Here is a 27014-nt window from a genome sequence, read left to right on the forward strand (position 1 = left end):
TTAAGAAACAGCGGAAAAATTGGGATGGTCATAGCTACTTGGTACTGTCTCTGCCAAACTGAGACAATTGGGTGTTAAGATAAAAAGTACTTTGGCTGTATCAGGTGACTGAGGGCCTTTCCATACAGGCATATAACCCAGAACATCAAAACAGAAAATCCCACAATATGTGCTTTGAACTGGGTTATTTGAGTCCACACTGCCATATATTCCAGTTCAATGCAGATAATGTGAGATTTTATTCAGCTGTGTGGAAGCGGCTTTATATTGCCAGCCAATGCCTTCCTACCTGCAGGGGAAGCTGGTGGCTCCAGTGGCCTTTGAGCTTTTACTTCAATCAGCTATTCAAAGAGCTGAACTGTGGCTCCAGAATAGCCATTCATCTTCACTGCTTATGACCGTCTTCCACCTCGAAACCTACGTTCTCATTGTGAAAGACCATGTGGAGTCAGAATAGGTCTGTTCAGTCAGTTATGGACCTACTGCCAAGACTCCACCTTTCGAAGACAATCATCCTTGACCACTATAAAATCCTATAGTAAACACCATACAGTAGAGGTGAGCGAAGTGCAACCTTGGGGCTACTAGGATCTCCGTATTCTTTTAATTTTCCTGCCCCTCAGCATCTCAGATTCAGCAGGTGTTAAAAATGATGAGCTGTACTTCCTGGCAGCTTCGAGAGATAGAAAATAACCTTTAAAATACGTTAGAAGACTCCCTTGCACTTTTTAATTTTTCAAAAGCAGAAATGGACTTCTGGACATTTCCAGTTTTGCTATATTTTTGCTATTTTTGCCAACCTCCACAGTCTCCCCACCCCAACAAAAAAAAAAAAAAAAACAGTTCCATGAGCAGAAAATTAGTTCTCTGAATCTGATAGTGTTGTCTTGGGGTCCCCATAAATTGGAAAGTCCTTGAAGGCACAGAAGAACAAGGTCTTTCATTATAGCTAATCTCTGTGGCATAATACAGGGTGTTTGAAAAAGAACTCCCTATTCACCATTTAAATTAAATGGTGAATAGGGAGTTCTTTTTTCAAACACCCTGTATAACACTTAAATGTCCACAAGTGTCCTTCACTGTGAAACTAAACTAGACATGTGAGAGAAGAGCTCTATCCTAGCAGTCTCCTTTATATGCTGCTTTCCTATTTGTGCACCTAACTGTGATGGTTGTATAATTAAGGTACAACTGACATACTACAGTTTACTGTTTGTAAGATTGAGGCTGATGTTCTAGCTCTCCTAGTGGGGATTGTATGGCTCTCCGGATATTCTTGCTTTATAAGTCCCAGAAACTCAGCCCAAATCAGCATGTGTGTCCATGTATGATATATGAAAACGTCTGCATTTCCACCTGCATTTATGGGAACAGCACATGTAATTAATCCCCATTACATCAAGTAGTTGGGACCCACTAGACCAGGAAGGTACTTTCGTTTCTGCATACGTACAGCCATTACAAAAACTGGAATTTTTGTTTTTGGTATTAACTTTTAATTATCTTGGAAACTGCTTCAGAGAGAATCTCCTTTCTTTAAGTTCTAGAAGATTAGATTATTTGTACTGAAGCATTACCAACCTTACCAAGCTGCTGATTTCAAGACACTGTATTGGCAATTCCATCAGTGCTTTTTGTCATTCTGCTCAATGAAGACGAATTTCAGAATATTATGGAGTCATCAGTGACAGCGCTACCAGATTTGCTCTCTAGCCTTTGAAATAATGTAAAACATCAGCTGAGCATTTAGAAATAGAGTTTAGGCAAAGGGAAAAGTTCATGGGGAGCAGAATTCTTCTTTGGTGAGCCACTGCCCTGTTTTTCAAGGGACATACATCTTGTAGTTACAACCATGGTGGTCACCAAGAAACAAAAAGCCCCTTAAATTATTTGTCCATATGGATATGCAATAGGAAATACAGTTTTATCAACACATATCTGAAAGATGAAACACATTTTCACCAGAAACTATAGAATCATTGATATGAAATGTATTCCAGTAGTCATCTGGGTCAATCCTCTGCTATAGCAGGAATTCCCTGCCAAAGCAACTTTTGAGGGTACCAACCTAAGCTCTATTTGAAAGACTCCAGTCACCATCTTATCAGAAAGTTTCTTCAATTTCAAAACAGATCTTACCATTAGAAAGGTCTTCTTAATGATTATTTGGAATCTCCATCCCTGTCATTTGAATTCATTGGTTTGCAATCATAGCCTCCAACAGAGCAGGAAACAAGCTTGCTTCATCTGCCTCATGACATTTTTTCAAATGTATAAAGTTGACTATCAAGTTACGTCTCGGTTTTCTCTTCCACTGGCTAAGCATAGCCATCATTTTGAAATGATTGTGATATTTCTAAGGAGCCAAGAAGTCCCTTTAATTGTTGGAAGTTCACCAGGGATGTAGCAGCCACACATAATTGTTGACACAGAGATGAAATTGCAAAGTTGCATTTGGCTGGGAAATCGACCTCTGGGGCAAAGCTGGTAGTAGAGAGAGCCCCAAAAGAGCTTGTTAGCTGAAGCACTGTGCTGTCATCGCCAGCTGCATGCCTTGGTAGATGGACCATCTGGATCAGCTTGAGGCCCAGAGGTCAGAAGAAGAAGCAAAGACATGAAATGTAACCCTTTGGGGATGATGCAAAAGTTTGAATCCTAGAATCATCAAGTTGGGTAGGATAAGCTGCATTTCAGTGGAATAAAGAAGAGATGGTAATAGCATACCTTTCAACATTTCAGAGATGAAAATGGGGTAACATGGGTTCACGTTGTCCTTATGCACAGCCTTTCTGGCTTACGACAGAAAGAGCTAGAATTTCAATGGAGAGATGGGATGGCAGAGTGTTAGCATATCCACCAACATTTCACAGATGAAAACCAGAGACATAGGTGGCCAAACAACCCAAAAGTGTAGTCAGAATGACCAAAGTTATTAATGAGGAAGAACACATGAGCTATGAGAGGATGCAGCTGTTGGCTTTTCCATGAGACTCCTGAAAAGGGCAAAATTTTGCTCTTCTCTCTATCACCAAACTAAAACTTCTATGATTCCATAGCATTGAGCCATTACTGCTAAAATGATGTTAAACTATAATAATTTGATAGTGAAGAAGTACTCTAAAATATATTAAGCAATTAAACAAGTGAAAACCATGCATGCCCATAGATTTGGATATACAGTAGAGTCTCACTTATCCAACATTTGCTTATCCAACATTGTGGATTATCCAATGCGTTTTTGTAGTCAATGTTTTCAATATATTGTGATTTTTTGGTACTAAATTCATAATTACAGTTATTACTACGTAGCATTACTGCATATCAAACTACTTTTTCTGTCAAATTTGTTGTATAACATGATGTTTTGGTGCTTAATTTGTAAAATCATAACCTAATTTGATGTTTAATAGGCTTCTCCTTAATCTCTCCTTATTATCCAACATATTCGCTTATCCAACATTCTGTTGGCCCATTTATGTTGGATAAGTGAGACTCTACTGTAACAATATAGACTCAAAGAGCTTAAGTAAACAGCCATTTTAAAATGGTGACAGAATGAAGCCAAACATCCAAGCAGAGGTCCTTCCATTACCTAGGGACCCCGGCAAAGAAGACTCCAATCCATATCCTCTCATAATGTATTGTTCCCACGGATGGGACATATAAGGGCTTCTTCGGAAGCTCCCAAGCCATTTCAGGCTTTAAATACCATCACATCAGCATCTTGAATTCAGATAAGAAGTACTTTTTATTTGTAGCCAATTCAATTCCTTAAATATGGTGATTTATGTTTTATATATTACTAGCTTGGATACCCGGCGGTGCCTGAGTTATATGAAAAGGTCATTGTTTGTTTTGAGAAGTTAGGTAATATCAGTTTGGTCCTATGTTGCTGTATTTCTGAGAAAAAATCTCAATCTTTCCTTTTGTTTTTTATGAATGCATAAGTCATCTTCAAGAGTAGCTCCACATGGCGTGTGTTGCATAGTCTAAGCAGCAAGTGAATGAATTACGGTGGTCAGGTTAGGAAATGGCCATGAAAAGCCGTAACATGCTTTGCAATTGATATTGGTCCCAGGAACACCAAGCCACAAGGTCCTCTTGGATCTCCATTGACAGAAATGGATCCAGACGTGTTCCCAAGCTGCACTATTCATTTATCAATAAAGATAAATCATTATCCAGGAACTCTGTCACCTGTTTTGTAGGTGCTCAAGCCAAACTTGGAAGCCTTTAAACACAAAATTCCCAGTAAACAGAAACCTTTTAGATTTGATCCCTCTGAGGATTGTCCCCCAGAAAAAATCCCAAAGGTTTCATTTCTTGGTACCCTCTCAGTTGTTCAAATGGGATGCTCGTAAGGAATTGAGAAAGAGAAAAGAAGGGGTGAGTTCTAAAACCACAAGATTCTCCCCTTTAGTACCCCTACTCTTTATGCAAAGGGACGTTTCCAGCCACTTTCCTGTACTCCTTTCCCAATGTTTGCACTATAGCTTCTATCAACCACCAGTGTGGCAAGTGGCCATGACTTCTGAGAATTAAAATGTATCAATCTGGAGGCTGCCAAGATGTGGAATGCAGAACATAAAAGGTTTTTCTGTTGAGTTCCACTTCTGGACCCTGTTGGAATAAATCACGCACTGAGAGCTGTCCAGGGTCCTGCAGCTCTGGCTTTTTGTATACAATATGCCAGTGCTTTCAAGTCACTTACAGCAACCTGTAAAGCAGTGGTTCTCAACCTGTCCCCAGATGTTTTGGCCTTCAACTCCCAGAAATCCTAACAGCTGGTAAAGTGGCTGGGATTTCTGGAAGTTGAAGGACAAAACACCTGAGGATCCAATATCTAGTATCTATCTGTACTTCTCTCTCCCTTTTTGAAGAGCCATGGTGAGTGCATTTATATAGAGAAATTGGGGCATTCGTTGGAAAGAAAATAACAATGGCAAATTGGGAACCAGGGTGAGTTTCACAATACATGGCACTGAATAACAAGAACGGGATCATGTGGTGAGTGATGGTAGGAGTATGGGGCACAGACAAGGTGCTAGAGGACAAGTTGTGTGTGCCATCAGCTTTCACTGTGTATCTGTCAGAATATAGCAACTGACTTCAGTTGCAGTTGATGTTGTCCTTTCAACAACATGAGAGTCAGATCATTCAGCCATAGGTCATAATAAATAATCACAAGAAACCTGTGAGACTTGGAATAAAATGTTGTACTATAGAATGCTGCACAACAGACTTCCAGACATCTACTCATCCTCTCTTCCAGAATAAGCCATTCCCAACTACCTTCTTCCAACTGTTTAGGGTCACCATCACCAGCACTACCACCACCACCACCAACAACAACAACCCATTTTCTGCATTTTTCCCTAATTTCTGTCACTTTGGGGGGCAATTTGCTTCCTGTGCATAGTTGCTACTGCTTATGCTGCATAAGGATCAGGACTCCATACCCAGATAATGATTTTGCTGTTGGCATGCAAATACAAAGCTGAGCATATATGCAGAATATCATCAATTTATTGCTAGTATCAATGATAACCTGATATTAATGTAATAGTTTCCATTATTGTGAGTGTGGTATTGTTTAGCCTGTTTTGAATCTATGTTCTGAAAAAGTGTTTGTTAGCTACCTTGATTGCAATTTTTAGTGAAAAATTGGGGTGTTAAGGGAATAAGTAAAATAAGAAAAGTGAAGAAGCTTGACTGTTGCTATTACAATTATTTCCTCAAAACTGACAGGATGATTTAAGATAGGCTCCCAGGAAAAATGTAGGCTGGCATTCCGCATTGCAGATATAGATTCATAACCTAAAATTACAGATCTGTAACTGCTCCATGATCAATAAGACTACTTAAATGGTCCCTCTATGAAAGTGGAGCTAGGCAAGCCTGACTGAAGGCCACCAATCACAGCTCAGACAATGGTACGAAGGAGAGGGGTGCTACAGGCAAGAAATGTTATAAAATAGAGGCTTGTCTCTGTTCAAGACCAGATAGGGAAAAACTGGCACAGGGATAGGGTTGGATTTTTACAGAGATGGGATTTTGATTTCTGAACAGAGACAGGAAGGTTTGTAATAGAGACAGGATAGTCAGTCCAAGGGAAAAACTGACTGTCTTGTTGGAGAGCTGTAACCAAATAGAATGTGTCTTACAACTTCATCACATTACTTTTGGGATTTGCTACACATCATGGCAAATCCAATGTGGGATGTGGAAAACCTGTCATCCTATGCCCTGCATCACCCAGCTTCTACTTTATTCAATCACACGGGGGGAAGCGCCTACCATCCGGCTTCTCCCCATTGTTGACTATGAAACATGAGAAACATCCTATGCTGCTGCCACCGCAGTGTACAATGTTCCTATTCTACTTGTGCAATGGAGCCCCACCAGAAGTAGTTTGACATCATATAGAGCAAAGGAGTTGTTTTTGTATGCATGGTGTTAGGAAAGGGCAATGAGCTCATTTAGCTGCAATAGTAAAGAAACACCCGTTTGCTTGTTTATTAATTACTAGTTACATTAATATCCCATCTTTCATCAATGAGCTCAAATGGTGTACATAGATATCCCACACCCTACTTAAACTTCAGAACAAACTATAAGGGAATCAGCTTGAAAGTATAACTAGTCCAACTGAGTCACATGTGGGGACTTGAACCTGAATCTTCTCCCAAGCAATTCACAATTACATCCTACTCACTCCAATATTATTGAGTGCCATGTTTTGGGTTTTCCAAACTGGTTCAGGATTTATTCTGCGATATTCTTAGGTCCCCAATACCCCTTCTTCTCCAAACCCAAAGCCTAAATAACCTTCTCATGGCCTCGTGAATTTTACTGTTTCTTAGGCTGTATATTAATGGGTTGAGCATAGGAGTAACAACAGTGTAGAATATTGATGCAACTCTCAATTTAGAGCCAGAATAAGTGGACGATGGCCGGATGTAGGTGCCTATCAGAGTCCCATAGAACAAGGCCACTGTGGTGAGATGGGCACTGCAAGTGGAGAAGGCCTTGTATTTCCCAGAAGCTGATGGGACCTTCAAAACCTTCCACACAATGAACATATAAGACACAAGAATGAGTATGAGAGGTCCAAACATGGTTGCAGTTCCTTCAAACATCAGCAGCGTTTCAGCAGATGAAGTATCTGAGCAGGAGAGCTGGAGTAAAGGATGGAGATCACAGAAGAAGTGGGGAATCTGCCGAGACCCACAAAAGGAAAGTTTTGAGATGGTAAATACATACAAAAAGCCTTGGGAGAAAGACAGGAACCATGACCCAGCTGCCAAAACTACACAGTGCTTGTAGCTCATTACTGTGGTGTAGTGGAGAGGTCGGCAAATGGCAACGTAGCGGTCATATGCCATGGAGGCCAAGAGGAAGTTGTCTGTCGTGCAAAAGACCACGAAAAAGCACATCTGAGTCATGCAGCCACTGTATGAGATGGTGTTTGTCTGGGACACCAAGATCTGTAGCATTTGTGGTACTATGGTGGAGCTAAACCCCAAGTCAGCTAAGGACAGGTGACTGAGGAAGAAGTACATGGGGGTATGGAAGAGGCTGCTGTTGGAGATGATTAGAAATAAGATCAAGAGGTTTCCAAGGAGACCAAGCAAATACATAGAGAGGAAAATGGGGAAAAGAAACCCCTGGAACTTTGGAGAGGCGGAGAGACCCAAAAGGATGAATCCAGTGAAGTGGGTTTGGTTGTCCTTCTCCTCCCTTTCCATGACTAAGCTGAGAACATGAACAAGGGAACTAGAATCACATTTTCCTTACATTTCCAGGCATTTTCCACAATAACGCAACGCTAGTATAACTCCTCAGTGGTTATGTGGTGCCCTTCATCAAGCTTTTACCATATTCTCTAGACCTCTATTCGTTCTATATTCATAGATTTATACCAAGAATCTTGTAGTATCTAAATAATACTCCATTTAGTCAAGCAAGATTTTCACAGTTTACATTGAAAGTATGAAGTCAATTGTAGCTGATGTCACAGTAATGTAATGGTAGAGTTTAAAGTATTGTGGTTATGTCAATAGACTTCTGGACCATCTCCATACAAGAGGCCAAAATTTTAGACAGTTCTTGTTGTTTCATACCAACATGCCAGATTTAGCTGTTATCATCCTGCTCAATGATGGCTTTTTTCTCATGTATGTGAAGCCAATAGTCTTTAGGTACCCATTCAAACCTAATTCACCACAAAATTATTTTCATTACAAGGATACTTTAAACCAATGTATACTTTCTATGAAGATATATTCCTGTCTTTGCCACTTCAAAATAGCAAAGATGGAACAAAGAAGATTGGGAGATGAGGCCAACATCTCTGCTAGTCAAAAAGGTCCCTGTGACATCATCAGTGAGCCTGTAGAAGAGAGAATGAGTATAAGATTAAACATGAACTGAAATCAGGAAAAGTTAACAAAATGAAAATTTGGAAATCAACACATTCCATTGCAAGAAGGTCATGAAGTTCATAAATGGATTTGTTTTGCCTTGTGCCTTCCAGTTGTTTTTGTTTCAGGATGAGCCTAAAGCTCAAACACAAGGCCTGCGGGCCAAATCCAGCCCAGCATGTCATTTTAGGTGGACTGCAAAGCTTTCAGTGTAACAACTACTTTCAAAGTAAGGACAGCACAATTAACAGGAAATAAAACTTTCAAACCAAGAACAGAAAATTTTTCAAATTTTGTTACATAGTGTTATTTCCAGACATTTATATTACACTTTAATCAAACAATTTTACACACACACACACACACACACATCACAATTTACTTTACTTTTAATAATTGTGTGTAGGACAATGGCTAAAATATTAATATTTTGGTAGTGCTAGCAAGATTATATGACTTGTTTCAATGCTTCAGAAACTAATGTTTCAGAAACCAATTGCCTAGAAAGAGTTAGTACAAAAGTATTTATAATGTTTACTTCTGAAGAGAAAAGACCAAGGCTAGCAAGGCATGAATGTTGATTTCAAAAGCTACAAAACCACATGTATTATTTGAAATTTAAATGAAAAGGTTTAGCATTGACTTTGGATGAAGTCTCAGAGATAATACAAATAGCAATGGAAACAACAGGGAAACAAGTTCTATACTATCAATTATCTTCATGGAAGAGGAAAGTAAGAGATTCAAAATGAGTAAATCCTTTTTTTCTAAAAATTTAAAATATTGGCTAGAATTCACTGTCAGGCTGGCTGTACGCTGCCGTATAATCCAGTTCATGGATCCAGATTTGAACTGGATTATGACTCTACACTGCCATATAATCCAGATCAAAGCAGATAATCTGGATTCAGAAACTGGACTATATGGTAGTGTAAATGAGCCCTCAGATGTGAATGTGTAGCCTACATTTGCAACTGATTCATATTCATGATACCTGTATATTTATTAGTCTGCTTAAAGACCCCAAAGGCATCAAATCCTGTCAGATCCTAGAAGCTAAACAATTAACCCTAGTGAGTACTTGGATGAGAGACTGCCAATGACTACCAGGTGCTGTATTTCAGAGGAAGTAACTAGTAAAACCAACTCTGAGTATTCCATGTCTATGGAAAACTTATAAAATAAATCAGGTCACCATAAATTGGCAGACAACTTGAAGGCATACTCACAAAAGCCACAGTAAATATTTTCTGGAAATATTCTTGCTATTTCCATTCCTGTTGTATCAATATTGTATGCAATAGGTTTATCAATATTGTAAGCAATAGGTTTATCTGCACTGACACTATTAGTAATCTGGAAGAAACAAAATGGAAAAGTGGCATCAAAAATTAATATCATTCGTTCACATGATAACTGCAGGATGATAGCTAAGCTGGAAAGTACAGAACTTCTTCTTTTGGAATGCTTGTATTTGCATATACGTACATAATGAGATATCTTTGTTCAAAACCAGACAAGAAAATAATTTATGTTTCATGTATATCTTACACACAGCCTGAAGATAGTTTCATACAATATTTTAAATAAATTTCTGCATGAAAGAAAGGCTATGTACTTGGCTCATCAGAAAGCAAAAGTGTTACTATCTCAGCCACGCCTGTAAATAATTTTGGAGTTTGAAAGAATTTGGTTTTTGGAATTTCGGCTAAATTGCAATAATAAAACATGAGATTCTGGCATCCTAAAAAAGGTAAGATCATAAACAGTGTATTAAAACGCTCAAGGAGATATGGAAGCTCCAAAAACAACCTTGGTCAGGGAAACCACAGTGTTCATTTCAATTGATAGGGGTAAAAATCCACTAATTTCTGCATAAAGTGTGCATCCTGTTAATTTTAATACTACAACACCAAACCTACATGAAAGAAACTCATAAGGTTCACACTCACCTTGTTGGAGCTCAGCAACTGGACTAAAACAGTTTAGGACTCATCCTGAGAGAATAAAATGGAGTGAAGCATCATACAACTGACATTTTCTGTTTTCCTCTATGGATGCAAAGCAGTTAAAGATTGTGCAGCCAAACTGCCACAAACATAGAGGAAGGTCTCCAATTTTATTTTAAACAATAAAAGAGGAATCAGAGATCGAATGGGAAGAAGAAGTTAAATGACAAGGCAGTCAGTTGTGTGAAGTTCCTGCTGCAGATTTCAAATGGCAAATGCACGATGCACAGAGAAGTGTCAGTTTCAATAAAATATATGACCAGGCACTTACAGAGAAGGGTTTATATCTGTTCTTTCGATGTGGCAAGAATTTCAGAAGCGTGATGATGATGGAGTTGTCAATGAATAAAATAACAGGAATTATAACTCCACTGGGAACTAAGAATGCACCAATTTAGATTGAAATCCCTATGCCCACTGCATGAAATCCCTATGCCCACTGCATGAAATCCCTATGCCCATTATAAAATCAACATGAGATTTTTCAATTCAGTTTCAGATATCTCCATTTTAATAAAGAATGTCAGACAACCACTCTAATACATCCAAAGGATATTTTAGGGGAAATACAATTTTACTTATTTAATTTATTGATCAAAGTTGTCATGACAAACAAACAGCTTTGTTCCACAGTCAAAACAAAATGAATTCTTCCATTATGACTAAAATGTTTAAATTGCCTTTCATGGCCTGAGGGTACATGTGCTGTCTTGAATTTCAAAAATACTCACATTGCATAGTGCTTTGAATGCATGAATCAAATGATCCATGTCCCACTGAAATAGAATGTTCTAGAACTACTGTGCGAATACTATAGACAATGAATGCCATTGGAATGAATTTAAGGAAATTTGAGAATGTCGATTTTTCTTATCTTTCAGATCTATGAGGAGCAGCTTAAAGAGCTGAGCATGTTTAGCCTGCTGAAGAGAAGGCTGAGAGGAGACATCATGAGGGGCAGGGATCAAGATGTGAGGGGAAGTCATAGGGAGGAGGGAGCAAGCTTGTTTTCTGCTGCCCTGGAGACTAGGACGCAATGGAACAATGGCTTCAAACTTCAGGAAAGGAGATTCCACCTGAAAATTAGGAAGAACTTCCTCACTGTGAGGGCTGTTCGGCAGTGGAACTCTCTCCCCAGAACTGTGGTGGAGGCTCCTTCTTTGGAGGCTTTTCAGCAGAGGCTGGATGGCCATCTGTCGGGGGTGCTTTGAATGCAATTTTCCTGCTTCTTGGCAGGGAGTTGGACTGGGTGGCCCACGAGGTCTTCCAACTCTACCATTATATGAGTCTATGATTCTATTTCCCCAAAAACTTCATCACAAATTGTGTTGATGGAGGCTTTCATGGCCAGAATCAAATGGATTATGGGTGTTTTGGCCTACAAGCCTTTGATCATGTTTAGACTCTCCCATAATACATATGAGGACTGTTGATTCTTTTTTTTTAGCATTTTACAATTTGAATACTGCTGTTTTATCTACAGCAATTGCTGTGTTTTATTGTTTTTACCAGAGGTTACTGTGAATTTATGATGTTGTGTTGACTGTTTATTGCCTATGTTTTGTTTTGCACTTGTTGTATTTTCTATTTTGCGCCATACCTTTGTGAACTGCCCCGAAGTCCCTCTGGGAGATGGTGGCAGGATATAAATAAAGTTTTATTATTATTTATTACACTGGGTTATATGTGGCCATACAGCCCGGAAAATTCTCAGCAACTCAGTCATCAGAAATAGTTGAGTTGTACTATGTTTCAGATTGTGATTTATTGATTATTATTTATTTACATCATTTCTATCCTGCCTATCTCACTCGAGGGGACTCAAGGCGGCTTATAAATCGCAAAATTCAATGCCAATAAACAACAATACAATAAAATAAAACATAGAGCAATTAATACAATTAGGCATTAAACAATTAAAAACAATATACAAAACTTTAAATATGTAAAGTGCTTAAATGTGTTCATCCAAAAGCCTTGCGCATAATCCTTGGTCCAGATCCTGTCAAGCCGTAAAAGCTTATTCATTAAACGCTTGCACGCATAGCCATGTCTTTAATTTCTTTCTAAAGCCCAAAAGGGATGGAGCCTGCTAGGTGTCATTGAGGAGGGAGTTCCACAGCCGAGGAGCCACCACTGAGAAGGCCCTGTCTCTCGACCCCACCAGACGCATTTGCGAGGCAGGTGGGACCAAGAGCAGGGCATCCCCAGGTGATCTTAAGGTTCTTGTAGGCTCATAGGAGGAGATACGTTCAGACAGGTAAGTTGGACCAGAACTGTTTAGGGCTTTATAGGTCAAGATCAGCACTTTGAATTGGGCTCGGTAGCATACTGGCAGCCGGTGGAGCTGGCGTAACAGAGGAGTAGTATGCTCTCTGTACGCTACTCTGGGTATAAGTCTGGCTGCCGCCCGTTGTACTACTTGGAGCTTCCAGGCCGTCTTCAAAGGCAACCCCACATAGAGCACATTGCAGTAATCCAAATGGGATGTAACCAGAGTGTGGATTGAAGGGGTTAAGCAATTTTATCATCACAGTATAGACATTCTTAGTGCCAAAGCAGGCAGAGGATGGGAAGACAAACATAATTTGAAAACAAAGAATGAAAACAGCTGCTACATGGGTAAAAAAGGGCTTAGGTTTCCCAACAACTGATGGGATCTTTTGAACCTTGGAGATCTTAAGGACCCAGGAGAGAAGGGTGACTGCAAAAGGACCTACCATGGTCAGAGTCCACTCAATAAGTATCATCCTCTGAACTAGTGGTTCTCAACCTATGGGTCCCCAGGTGTTTTGGCCTACAACTTCCAGAAATCCCAGCCAGTTTACCAGCTGTTAGGATTTCTGGGAATTGAAGGCCAAAACATCTGGGGACCTCAGGTTGAGAACCACTGCTCTAAGTTTTCCTAAGATGTCATAACATGTTTGTGTGTTGGTTATAGCATGGAAATGCATCACATCAACATAACAAGAAGTCTCTATATGAAATAAGCAATACATTATATATATATTAAAATTTAAATGAAATGTTTTCATATGTTGTATCCCCATACATTTTGATATTATTACCATGTATGTATGTGTCCGTATTTCTTATAAGGTGTTGGTTTTACTTCTGGTTTGCTAATAAAGCTGCATTACAGTGTTGCGAAATGATGCATGTCTAAAAAGTGTGTTACCAACATGAAATATTTGGAAAGCTCTGATCTAAAGTCTTGAGATATTTGAGCAGGAGAGCCTGATGAAGGGATGAAGGGGACTCTCCCATGAGGCACAATAAGAGAAGCAAGACATCCTGAGTGTAGAGCAAGGAGTGAAGGTTTCTGAAGAGCCAATACCTCGAAATTAACAGTAGTCTGTGTTTTTTTAATTCATTAGGATAGGATAATGCAGTAGACAACAGATGGCTACATTTCAATCATGAGAAATCTCTCAATGCTTCTGAAGCCAAGAAGAAGGTCATGTGTGCCAGGCATCCATTGCAGAATATATGAGTCAAAAGGTTCTTCAACATCTTGGAGGCAACTGAGGAAGAAAACCTACATCAAAGAACAAGGGATTGCAAAGAAGAAATACATGGACATCATAGTAAATAACAAAAGTTATCGAAAATCATCAGCCGGTACAGAAAGATGAGGAGATGCTGATATCCTGACTGGTTGGATTTGAGACTCGGCAGGATGAATCCACAGGAGTAGGTTGTGTTGTCCTGGTGCATTAATTGTATACATGGAAATAAAGAAATAAAAGATATTGCATTGTGGGCATAATAACACAGTAAAAACATGCTGTATAGGACATGCTATAACATTATGATGATGTATCAGAAACACAGGATGAGATCTGAAAGCAGAACAGAAGGCACCACTTCTACTCTTGATTTATTGATGCAATCTAGAATTGCATTGGTTTCTTAGGCTACTGCACCACACTACTGATTCATGTTTAGCTTGTGGGCCGACCAAGACCCCTAGATCCTTTTGACATATACTACTTTCAAGTGACTAGTCATCTGACCTATATTTGTATATTTCAATTTTCTTGGCTAGATTCATTAAAGGTAGAGGTAAAGGTTTTCCCCTGACATTAAGTCCAGTTGTGTCCGACTCTGGGGGTTGGTGCTCATCTCCATTTCTAAGCCAAAGAGCTGGTGTTATCCATAGACACCTCCATGGTCATGTGGCCAGCATGACTGCATGGAGAGCCCTTACCTCCCCACTGAAGCAGTACCTATTGTTCTACTCACATTTGCATGTTTTTGAACTGCTAGGTTGGCAGAAGCTGGGGCTAAGAGTGGGACCTCAGCCCACTCCCCAGATTCAAACCGGTGACCTTTTGGTCAGCAAGTTCAGCAGCTCAGCGGTTTAATCCGCTGCGCCACCGAGGGCTCCTTACATTTCCTTATACTTATCTCTGTTCATATTCATTTTGTTAATTTTGACTCAGGTTTCTAAACTATTACGATCATTTTGAATTCTGATCTTGACTTCTGGGGTATTACCTATCCCCCGAAGCACCTGGTGGTGCAATGGGTTAAAACTCTGTGCCAGCAGGACTACTGACTGAAAGGTCAGCTGTTCAAATCCAAGGAGCGGGGTGAGCTCCCATCTGTCAGCTCTAGCTTCCCATGTGGGGACATGAAAGAAGCCTCCCACAGGATGGTAAAACATCCATGTGTCCCCTGGGCAATGTCCTTGTGGACAGCCAATTCTCTCACACTGGAAGCAACTTGCAGTTTCTCAAGTCGCTCTTGTCATGACAAAAAAAAGCCGTATCCTCCATTTGACATCATCTGCAAATTTGATAAGCAGGTCTTCTGTTCCATCATCTAAGTTACTGAGAATGGTGTTGAACAATGCTAGGTCCAGGACTAAATCCTGTAGCACCCCACTAATCACTTTTCTTCAGAATGAAAAGGATCCATTGGTGAGCATCCTTTCAGTTTGGTCAGTCAACACAAAATGTACTAGCTTGTTTGCAAGAGTTGACAGTACAAAGTTATACTTTTGCTCAGCAAACTTTTAAGGTTCCCTAAGGTGAAACCTCTCATTTTCACTGTCTATGGCAGGGGTCCTCAAACTTTTTAAGTGGAGGGCCGATTCATGGTCCCTCAGATTGTTGAGGGGCCGAATTATCATTCGAAAAAAAAGTCAAACAGATTCCTATGCTCACCGCACGTCTTATTTCTAGTGCAAAAAAACAACCCAGCAACAATTACTTATTTATTTATTTACTACATTTATACCCTACCCTCTCTCATCCCCAAAGGGGACTCAGAGTGGCTTACAAGTTGTATGTACATACAATATATTATATTATTAGCATAGCACAATATTAGCATTATATATTACTATATTGTACTATACCATTATAACATAATATTATTAGTAATATTGCATTTAATATATAATATATAATTAATATTATTATATTATACAATATTATTATATTGTATTATTATTATTATTAGCCGCCCTGAGTCCCTTGTTAGGTGAGAAGGGTGGGGCAGAAATACTGTAATAAATAAATAAATATTATATTATATTGTATTACATTATAATATTATTATCAATATTCTATGTATACACAATATATTATATTATTACCATATCATTCATTTACAATATTTAATTTACTATATTGGTAAAGGAAAGAACAATACAATATTTAAAAATAAAAATAATTTTAACCAACATACTGTAAACTTATCAGGATTTCAGTGGGAAGGGTGGGCCTGCTTCTGGCCAATGAGATAATCAAGTAGGATTGTTGTTGTTGTGCCTTCAAGTCATTTCAGACTTTGGGTGAGCCTAAGTCTAAAACTGAGGGCGGGGGCCAGGTAAATGGCCTTGGAGGGCCGCATCTGGCCCCCGGGCCTTAGTTTGGGGACCCCTGGTCTATGGGGACCATTCTCTCTTGTCTGAAATGCCTCATTGTCGCATCCCTGGTTCATTTATTAGACTGATTTTCTCCTTAACAGCCACCTAACTAAATTTGTTCTCAAATGAAGGAAAAGGCTAGAACCCAGGAGCACTCTGTCTTCTTCTCAAATGAGCCCTTACAGCAAAAACAAGACAAAACAAAAAGCAACCCAATCAGTTTATTCTTATACCATATCCAGAGTTTCTCATTGATGATTGGCATGGCTTTGATTTACAGAAAAATGAGGACTTCAAGGAAAATGAGAAGCCATCTCCTCCTCTGAAAAGTACTACTGCCTCAAGATTAAGGTATTATAATGACTGTTTTTATTTTCCTGTTGTACATATTTTTGGGCAGCTTATTTCTAAAGATGCCTGATTTGTTTCATGTCAGGAGTGACATGAGAAACTGAAGATGTCTGATAGAAACCTTTTAATGCAATTCAGAATCTGGGGTTTTTGCAATGATGGTAATTTCAACTTCATGCCATAGAAGTCTTCCTCCTGATTTCCTCTAATTATTTAGACAGCTTCCAGACAGCCATATAACCCCGAATATAAAGGCAGAAAATCCCACATTATCTGCTTTAAACTGGATTATCTGAGTCCACACTGCCATCTATTCCAGTTCAAAGCAGATAATGTGGGATTTTATTCAGCTGTGTGGAAGGGGCCTCAGATAGACAGAGTGTATGCTGTAACTATTGGGGTGAGTGAAAAGGAAAGCATCAACTACAAATAAGAATTCTGCCCCCGAAATGAACTTTTCCTGAATTTCTAGCAATGCAAGAATTTAAATTTTAAATGAGCACCTAGGGCCCTTCCACACAGCCCTATATCCCTGAATATCATGGCAGAAATTCCCACAATATCTGCTTTGAACTGGGATATCTGAGTCCACACTCAGATAATGTGGGATTTTCTGCCTTGATATATGGCTGTGTAGAAGGGCCCCCAGAAATAGTTTACTCATCCAAAGAAAAGTAACAAGCAAACTACCAATGGAATGCAAACATGGCATATGTAACATTCCATTTTCAATGGCTCACTCTCTGAAGGAAGATTTCATAGAGGGGAGGGGGAAATTGTTTATTTGTGGGTCCCAATGCCTTTATTTTGTCTCACTGTAGCTGCATCCCTTGCAAAATCCTCCCTATTTGCTAGCTGTGGGACTGGTTTAATAAGAGACGATGTCATCTTATACTTTATAGTAAAGGTAAAGGTTTCCCCTGAAGCTAAGTCCAGTCATGTCTGACTCTAGGGGTTGGTGCTCATCTCCATTTCTAAGCCGAAGAGCCGGCGTTGTCCGTAGACACCTCCAAGGTCATGTGGCCGGCATGACTGCATGGAGCGCCGTTACCTTCCCGCCGGAGCGGTACCTATTGATCTACCCACATTGGCATGTTTTCGAACTGCCAGGTTGGCAGGAGCTGGAGCTAACAGCGGGCGCTCAAGCCACTCCCAGGATTTGAACCTGTGACCTTTTGGTCTGCAAGTTCAGCAACTCAGCGCTTTAACGCACTTTGCCACTGGGGCTCCTCTTATACTTTATAATTTCTGAATTTCTCTGTTCAGTGATTTTTTCTTTCAGCCCCTAACTTACTAATATTGCATGGAGTGCTGCACTGAAAGCACAGGTGTTAAATGTATAGAAGCCCTGTCTGCTTTTTTCAAGCGATCAGCCTTGGTCCAATAAAATATAGATGGCAATACTATCCCAAGGCTTGAGTTAGAATAAGTGTTTGTCAGTGATCCTCAGCCCCAGACCATAATATTCAGGATTTTTTGGCTGTGACAGCCATGACAGTGATGTCAATATGGACTTAATGCAGGTTTGTAGTGCAAAGGTAAACTGCATAAATAACTTGAGGGCATCAGATCCTGTCTGATCTCAGAAACAAAGCAGGGTCAGGATTTGGACAGAGGATACCAAGGAGTGCCATAGGAAGGCAATAGGGAACCTCCTTTGAATAAATCCTGCCCACAAAACTCTGTAAGTCAAAATTGATTTGAAGGTACAAAACAACAAGAATGCAAAGGTATCCTCGGGCTCACTTAACAGCTGCAGAGCTTGGGGATTCTCTGAGTTGTCATCCAAAAGGCAGAAACAGTTTACATTGCTGTGCATTATTCTCTACTATAGCCTGAAAGAGTATACTTAAAGCAAGAATAAAAGAAATTTTATAGACAAGTTTTATTCAGACTGAGGTTTAAATTCCTTTTTAGGAAACAGGAAGAATTTCAGTCCACCATGTATCTGAAGAACCAGATATTCCTCAACCTTGTCTTAGGGCCATAAAAGCAAAAGCAGATTTTTAAGGGGTTTCAATTAAAAGCACTCATATACAATGGTGAAAATATTTTCCTAAACCTCTAGTTTTATAATAGGGAAGTCTGGCACAGGGTGGGTCAGGGGCACCAAAGGAATTCTAGCTATTGTTGCCCCTGATGCCTTCTCCATAAAAGCCATTTAAATCCACAAACATGTGGACAATTTTAACAGAAAGGAGGAAAACATGAAAATAAACAAAATCTGGTTAGCACTATTTGAAAAATCTAAAATCAGGACAGTAAATAAAGAACAACATGCAGAAGACAGGGGAATTCCATACATGAAACAATCAGGGCTAGTTAACACCTCCCAAGAAAGGATTCTCTCAGGCAGGAAACAGCCAGGCTTTGAAGCTGCAAGGCCATTCAATGCTAATCAAGATGATTAATTGCAACGTTCATGCTTGCCTCAGGCAGACAAAAGTTCTTTCTCCCACTCTGAACATTCTACAGATATATAAACACCAATTGCCTCTGAGGCTGCCTGCCATAGATGTGAGCGAAATGTCAGGAGAGAATGCTTCTGGAACATGGTCATACAGCTCAGAAAACTCACAGCAACCCAGTGTTACTGAATTGTTTGAAATGAATTTTTGTAATCTAGTATAGTGCTTATTTCCACGGACTTCCAATTATGGGAAAGCTGGAACCCAGAGGTTCAAATTTGGGGTGGTCTTAGATTTCCAATTTTACTACATGATATGTTTGCCTATGAAGTCACCAGTGGCACAGCGGGTTAAACCTCTGAGCTGCTGAATTTGCTGACTGAAAGGTCAGTGGTTCGAATCCGGAGAGTGGGGTGAGCTCTCGCCGTTAGCCCCAGCTTCTGCCAAACTAGCAGTTCAAGAACATGCAAATGTAAGTAGATCAATAGGTACCGCTTCAGCGGAAAGGTAACGACTCTCCATATGTCGTGCCGGCCACATGACCTTGGAGATGTCTTCGGCTTAGAAATTGAGATGAGCACCAACCCCCAGAATCAGACACAACTAGACTAGATCCCTCCTCCCCTCCCCGGGCAGCGAAAGAGAGAGGCTTTGCCGCCCGGGGACGGGAGGAGGGGATCCCTCCTCCCCTCCCCGGGCGGCGAAAGAGAGAGGCTTTGCCGCTCGGGGAGAGGAGGATGGGATCCCTCCTCCCCTTCCCGGGCGGCGAAAGAGGGAGGCTTTGCCGCCCGGGGAGGGGAGGAGGGGATCCCTCCTCCCCTCCCCGGGTGGCGAAAGAGAGAGGCTTCGCCGCCCGGGGAGGGGAGGATGGGATCCCTCCTCCCCTTCCCGGGCGGCGAAAGAGGGAGACTTTGCCACCCGGGGATGGGAGGAGGGGATCCCTCCTCCCCTCCCCGGGCGGCGAAAGAGAGAGGCTTTGCCGCCCGGGGACGGGAGGAGGGGATCCCTCCTCCCCTCCCCGGGCGGTGAAAGAGGGAGGCTTCGCCACCCGGGGAGGGGAGGATGGGATCCCTCCTCCCCTTCCCGGGCGGCGAAAGAGGGAACCATAAGGCCAGGGCGCGGTGGTCGGGCGGCGGGGCACCCTCAGAGCGGTGCCCTGCCTCCCGCCCAGCCTGACGGCGCCCCCCGGGACCTGCGCCCGAGGCGGCGGCGTCACGTGGCCTCTATGGTGGGGCCGGCCCTGGCAATGTATAAGAATTACCCAAATAGCTGTTGGAAATGTAAGTCACAGGAGGGATCTTTTTATCATCTATGGTGGTCGTGCCCGAAAATACAGAAATTTTGGACAATTATTCATGATGAAATCCAAAAAATATTAAATATAAAGTTCCTTATGAAACCGGAATCCTATCTACTAGGGATCTTAGATCCGGCACTAAATTGGGAATTAAACGATGACAAATTATTCATATATACAACAACTGCTACCAGAATAGTACTGGCCAAAAAATGGAAACTTGAACAGATTCCTAACTTAGATCTTTGGTTAGAGAAGGTGAAAGAAATCAGGTACATGGACCAACTAACTTTTTATATGAAAGAACTAAGAGACAAACCTGTCAAGAGGACAAATTGGGAAAAAGTGGACATGTACCTCAAAACAAAAGTATAAACCAAATCAATAGGAGGACCCGGTCACAAATTATAACTTACTTAAAATGAATTAATTTGAGGAATTGCTGTCTGTATCTATGTACTTCTACTCCCCTTCCCTCCCCCCCCACCCCTTATTCCTTCCCTTCCCCTTTTCCCCGCCCCTTCACTGCTTCCCCAATGTATTCCTTTCCCCTGTTTTTATCCATAAGTTTTTATGGTTGCATCACAAAAACATTAATAAAAATATTTTTAAAAAATAAAAAAATAAAAAAATAAACTGGATTTCATGAGTCTCCACTGCCAGATAATCTGGGATAAACAGATAATCTGGGATCAGATCCTGGGATATAGGGGCAGGAAGAGGCCTTATTTATTTACAGTATTTATATTCCGCCCTTCTCACCCCGAAGGGGACTCAGGGCGGATCACATTGCACATATAAGGCAAACATTCAATGCCATAACACAGAACAGAGACAGAGACAGACGCAGGCACGGGCTGGCCTCGAACTCATGACCTCTTGGTCAGAGTGATTTGTTTTCTCTGGCTGCTAACCAGCCTGCACCACAGCCCGGACTTAGACTACATCTTCCATCCTGCTTGTCCATTAGTTGAGGATTATAGGGGATAGTCTCTCTAAAGGTGCCAGATAAGCCAGCTGTGATCTAAAGCAGGACATCTAAAACTTTTCCTCTTATGACCCCTTCTGCCCTTGAAATGTTTACACAACTGGTATATAAAAACTGGTATAAAATCAAACATTTACTGATAATAAATCAGTATTCACAAGGCTTGCTAAACTGGCTGATTTTCCCTTTTATCAAGTACAACTGAAACATTTTCTTCTGTAAAGACTACACATGATACTAAGTGGTGCTCAGAAACTTTTTGCTGTTTTTAATTTTTTTTTTGTGACCCCCAGCATTAAGTGAAGGGGACCTCATTTGGGGTCAGGACACACAGTTTATGAAACAGTGATCTAAAATATCTTAGAAATCTGTCCTGGATTTCTAAAATATAAAAAAAAACATGCCTATTGTCCTCAAACCTAACACATGCCCTTTACCCTCATTTATGTGGCTTACTGGACAATGTAAAAACTGAGGATTTTACCACACAAGGTTGATACATGGCAGTTACAGCAGCATAATGGCATATTTGGCTTGCCCTTATCAGACAACACTATGTCTTTCTTGTTGCTGCTTTGCATTTCAATCATTAGTAGTGTACTTCTTTTAACTGCGGAGAAAACTCATCCATGCCTCCCAGTATCACTGCTGTCCCAATACTGCCTCTGGTATGAAAGGTTCCTTCCACTGAAGTTGCAATATCCTGGCATGACAGGAATGGGCATGATTCACCTCATTCCTATTCCTAAGCAAAATAATGTAGCTTTTGCTCAGATTTTCTTTTCTGCTATATTTCTTTTCTTTTTTAAAAAAATGCATTGATTTGTGCAATTGCAGCAGAAGTAAATAAAATTTAACAGTGTGCATGTCCTGGGAAGGGCAAACATGGAAGATAAGGTTAGCAGGGGAGTACGGAAGAGCGATAGTGGAAACAAGCTTTGTCAAAGCATGATTGCAGAGAAGAGTATTTTCAATACCAGTATGTTTTCATCCATCTCAGCAATACAATTGCTACAAGACAACAAGTGGGTGTAATAAAGTCCGGAGAAATGAGTAATAATGATACTCTGCCTCTTTTGTTCTCCTCCTCCAGCTGAGCCATGGGACAGTTCTTGAATGACAGCACCACCTCTGGGTTCCTTCTCCTGGCCATCAGCATCCATCCAGAGCTCCAGTACCTCCTCACCGTGTTCTTCCTCTCCGCCTATATGATGACCCTCCTAGGAAACCTCCTCATTGTCCTGCTAATCCACTTGGACCCAAATCTCCTCCATGCCCCCATGTACTTCTTCCTCAAACACCTTTTGCTAGCTGATGTTGGCTACACATCTGCCATAGTTCCCAAGATGTTGCAGACCTTGCTCTCCAAGTCAATGGCCATCTCGTACGGTGGCTGTTTTGCTCAGATGTACTTCTTCATAGCCTTTGCCAACACAGATAGTTTCCTGTTGGCATCCATGGCTTATGACCGCTATGTGGCCATTTGCTACCCTTTGCACTATGCAACCGTGATGAGCCACAAGAGATGCCTCCTGATGGCAGTCATTTCATGGGCTGTCTCTCTCATCCTGTCCCTGATGTACACTGTGTTGGCATCCCAGCTCTCCTTCTGTGTCACCAAGCAAGTCCCCCATTTCTTCTGTGACATCCAGCCTCTCATGAGAATCTCCTGCTCTGACACAAAGCCCCTCCAGACTCTACTGATGACTCAAGGTCTGGTAGATGTCTCCACCCCATTTCTGTTAATTGTGGTCTCTTATGCTTGCATTTTCTATGTGGTGATGAAGGTCCCCTCAACAGCTAGGAAGCTAAAGGCTCTCTCTACATGTGGCTCCCACCTAACTGTGGTATTCTTGTTCTACAGCACCCTCATTTGGGTCTACTTCCAGCCGCCCTCCAAGAAAGCGGGCAGGAAGGACACTGTGGCTGCCATCCTGTACACTGTAGTCACCCCACTGTTGAATCCGTTCATCTATGCTCTCAGGAATGATGAGATTAAAGGAGCATTGAGAAGAGTCCTTAGGAGAAGGAAGCACTAGGGTAAAAGTTCAATTAAGATAACACATACACATACACTGTAGTCCCTGAAATATTTACCATAATAGTGGGAAAATGTGTGTGTTATATGAGGTAGGTCTGTCTTACAAGTCTGGATGTCACTACATATTTGACTATTTGATTATCAAACATACTCAAACCACTACACCTACTTTTGTGGTGGATGTGTTTGTGCCTTCAAGTCAGTTGTGCAAGCCTGCATTCCTTTTTGTTCTCTGTGTTTGCGTCAGATTTTGAATGCCTTTGGGTAGATCTGCCATAAGACTGAATGAGGAAGTCACCTCAGGCACCAAAATGTAGGTGCCTTGATGTCAACTGTTGGCTTAGGGAGGCCCCATGAATGATCATAGGCCTTTCTTACTCAAGGAATACTGAGAGGAGGTTTTCTCCTTTCCTTTAATTGAAATATAGCCTACAAAACCTTATATTAGTTGGTGGTGCCCCACTCAAATACTAACCCTGTTTAGTTTTCAAGATCAGATGGTTTTTTGTTTGTTTGTTTGTTTTAGAGCAGTGGTTCTCAACCTGTGGGTCCCCAGATGTTTTGGCCTTCAACTCTCAGAAATCCTAATAGCTAGTAAACTGGTTGGGATTTCTGGGAATTGCAGGCCAAAACACCCTGGGACCCACAGGTTGAGAACCACTGTTTTAGAATATTTAGACCTACCCTTGACATACCTAGAAATCCCAATGTTCCTAGGAGAGAATGTCATTTCACTCTTTATAACCTGAAAGAATAGGGGGGGGGGGGGGTAAAATTTAGATTACTTCATGATCACCCCTTTCCTAGTGATAAATGGTAAGCTTCCCCAGGTTACTTTCATCCTGAGAGAAGAACACAGGTGATTTAGGATTTCTTTTGCACATATCCAAAATAAACAATTCTATTGATCAGCTATGAATCAGGTAAAGAAGTGATTTTCTCATATCCTCCTATCCTCCCAATTTGGCAGGGACAGCCCAATTAATCTTCTGTCATTCTGCTCTCAGACACTTTTAATATATCCCAGTTTCTCTTTCTTTCTCCCACTTCCTATTGATTATATCCATTAAAAACTGAGTTTAAAGTTCAGAAGTTGTTTGCACTCAATTAACTCAATGAGGGAAACAACTGATGAGCAGAGCCTTACTCTTCCCAGTAGGTTCAGGCAAAAAACAAAGCACTCTCATAAACTGTCTCTTCTTCCTCATTAATAACTTTAGCTATCTTGACCTCATTCTGATTTTGCTTCGCCATGTGTGTCCCAGTTTTCAGCTGTGAAGTGTTGGTGGGTATACTCTGTCTGCAACTCTCTGAGTTTAAATTATTTACTTTTGCATGCATTTCAGCTATAAAGTACTGTCCTCTGTTGCTCATTGGTTGCTCAATAAACTTGATAGCATACATTATAAAAAAATCTAAGTTCTTTTTGTCTGATTTATGGAGAAATCTAAAATTTTCTGATCAAGGCTAAGCAGTTTCTCATCCATTCCAAACCCTGGCCTGAGACCTGTGATGCCCCAACAAGATTCATAATAAATAGACTTTTATGGCTTCCAGGTATCAAACTACAGGAAAAGAGATTCCATCTGAACATTAGGAAGAACTTCCTCACTGTGAGAGCTGTTCAGCAGTGGAACTCTCTGCCCTGGAGTGCAATGGAGGCTCCTTCTTTGGAGGCTTTTAAGCAGAGGCTGGATGGCCATCTGTAGGGGGTGCTTTAAATGCAATTTTCCTTATTCTTGGCAGAATGGGGTTGGACAGGATGGCCCATGAGGTCTCTTCCAGCTCTATGATTCTATGATTTTATTGACGGTTTCAGTGGCCAAGGCTATTGAAAGTCCAACTATACCAGCAAGGCTGCAAGATTTTTACCTTCAAACTAAAGGTTAACACCCAGTAAAGGAAGAAACTCTTCCCTAACCATCATTGCCACATAGCAGTATGGTATCAGGAATAGTCCATTCATCACTGATATACCTTTATGATGAAGGTTCCTTCAACAGCTCTTAAAGACTCTCTCTACATGTGGCTCTTACCTGACAATGGCGATCTTTTCCTACAGTGTCCTCATTTGGGTCCACTTCCAGCTGCCCTCAAAGACCACAGGTGGGACATACTGAAAACAGAAAAAGTTAAATCCAGATGGGTGACCCTTTGTGCCTCCCATCATGAGACATTTTAAAGTTAAGAGGGGACAACTATCGCATATTAAAGGGGGTAATTGGCCTCCATTTAGTAGATCTTCAAGAGAGACATAAGAACACACAAACACATATACTTTACACATTTTTTAAAAAAAAATCAAAAAACATTTTGGTTTTCAAATGCCCTCCCAAGAAAAGTGAGCATTGTTGCCACTACTTGCTCCCTCCTCCCACAGGCCATTTGTATGTATATTTTTATTAAATACTAGCTTGAGTACCCAGCAGTGCCCAAGTTATTTGAAAAGGAACTTGTTTGTTTTGGGATGTTAGGTAATATCAATTTGGTCATATGTTACACTATGTCTGAAAAAAAGCAGTCTTTCCTGTTGTTTTTAAAGAATGCTCCCATTAGAAAATGGATATGGGTGTGGGTGAACTACAATCCTCAAAAATCTTGAGTCAATCCACCCCAAACTAGGCCTGTATTCCCAGTTGGCCATGTTGAATTTGTCTGCATTAGTTGCAGGTCCATCGATGGTGGGGTTCAGAATGCTCTTAGATTGCAGGTGAACTATACATCCCAGTCTGTACAACGCCTATAAATCAAGGTCAGTTCCCTCCAAACCTGGTCCTGGGGGCTCTGTGTGCTAAATGTGGTTCAGGCCCATTGTTGGTGGGGGTCACAGTGCTGTGACTTGATGCAGGATGAACTACAACTTCCATCCTGTCGAGGCAGTCCCCCAAACCTCTGTTCAGTTGCTGATCAAATCCTCTGTTTGCTGTGTGCCATAGGAAAGGGTAGGAAAGGGTTAAGGGAGAGGCAGTGGGTGGAGTCATGCAAATTCCAAACCAAAGGAGAGAGAAAGGAACCCTAGGATGTGACTCACTGTAACCTGCAATGTCCTTGGAAGGAGTGACTTGCTGGCTCCTCAGCAATGGGAACTATAGCCTGTTTGTGGAGGCTGTCTGTGTAAGTGGACACCTCCGCCACATACACATAAACATTTTTCACTTTTATTATGTGTATAGATAGATAGATGTATAGATAGATTAAAAACAAAGAATACCAATAGGGGGTTGGACTGTATGGCCCATGAGGTCTCTTCCAACTCTACTATTCTATGATTCTATGAATAATAATACTACTAAAGCAGGTAAGAATTGAAGGCAATGTCAAAGTAATAAATAAAATATTATTCAATTGTTGGAAGCATAAAATTAATATATTAAGAAGAAAATACAGTGGGCCCTTGGCATCCACTGGAGTTTGGTTCCAGCACTCCCCCATAAAAACCAAAATCCATGGATGTTCAGGTCCTATTACATGCAGGTTTTTTTTTTCATGTCAGGAGTGACTTGAGAATGATGTAGTACAATGGTGTGTCTTATATTAAAAAGGCAAAATCAAGATGCCTTTCCGGAAAAAATATAGATATGTGTGTGTGTGTGTGTGTGAGAGAGAGAGAGAAGATTTT

General features: G+C 40.8%; 2 protein-coding genes across 5 annotated transcripts in view; one reads left to right on the forward strand and one right to left on the reverse strand.

Moving 5' to 3' along the window:
• Window positions 1-6423: 6423 nt before the first annotated feature.
• LOC100559013 (olfactory receptor 1L4) overlaps window positions 6424-27014 on the reverse strand; it is a 32879-nt gene continuing 12288 nt past the window's right edge. For 2 of the 4 annotated variants that reach the window (XM_062971076.1, XM_062971074.1), the window contains 3 exons: window positions 25432-25511; window positions 10376-10420; window positions 6424-8392 (listed from right to left, as the gene is read on the reverse strand). In XM_062971076.1, coding sequence (XP_062827146.1) covers window positions 6759-7748 — 990 coding nt within the window. In that variant the 5' untranslated portion in view covers window positions 7749-8392; window positions 10376-10420; window positions 25432-25511 and the 3' untranslated portion in view covers window positions 6424-6758. The remainder of the gene's footprint in view (window positions 8393-10375; window positions 10421-25431; window positions 25512-27014) is intronic. The other 2 variants (XM_008116420.3, XM_062971075.1) reach the window with 1 other exon arrangement.
• On the forward strand, window positions 22351-23393 carry LOC100558816 (olfactory receptor 1J1). The gene has a single exon (XM_003224483.4). The coding sequence runs from the start codon at window positions 22455-22457 to the stop codon at window positions 23391-23393; it is 939 nt and encodes a 312-aa protein (XP_003224531.1). The 5' UTR covers window positions 22351-22454.

The sequence above is a fragment of the Anolis carolinensis genome, chromosome 2 (assembly GCF_035594765.1).
Source record: "Anolis carolinensis isolate JA03-04 chromosome 2, rAnoCar3.1.pri, whole genome shotgun sequence".
NCBI classification, from domain to species: Eukaryota; Metazoa; Chordata; class Lepidosauria; order Squamata; family Dactyloidae; genus Anolis; species Anolis carolinensis.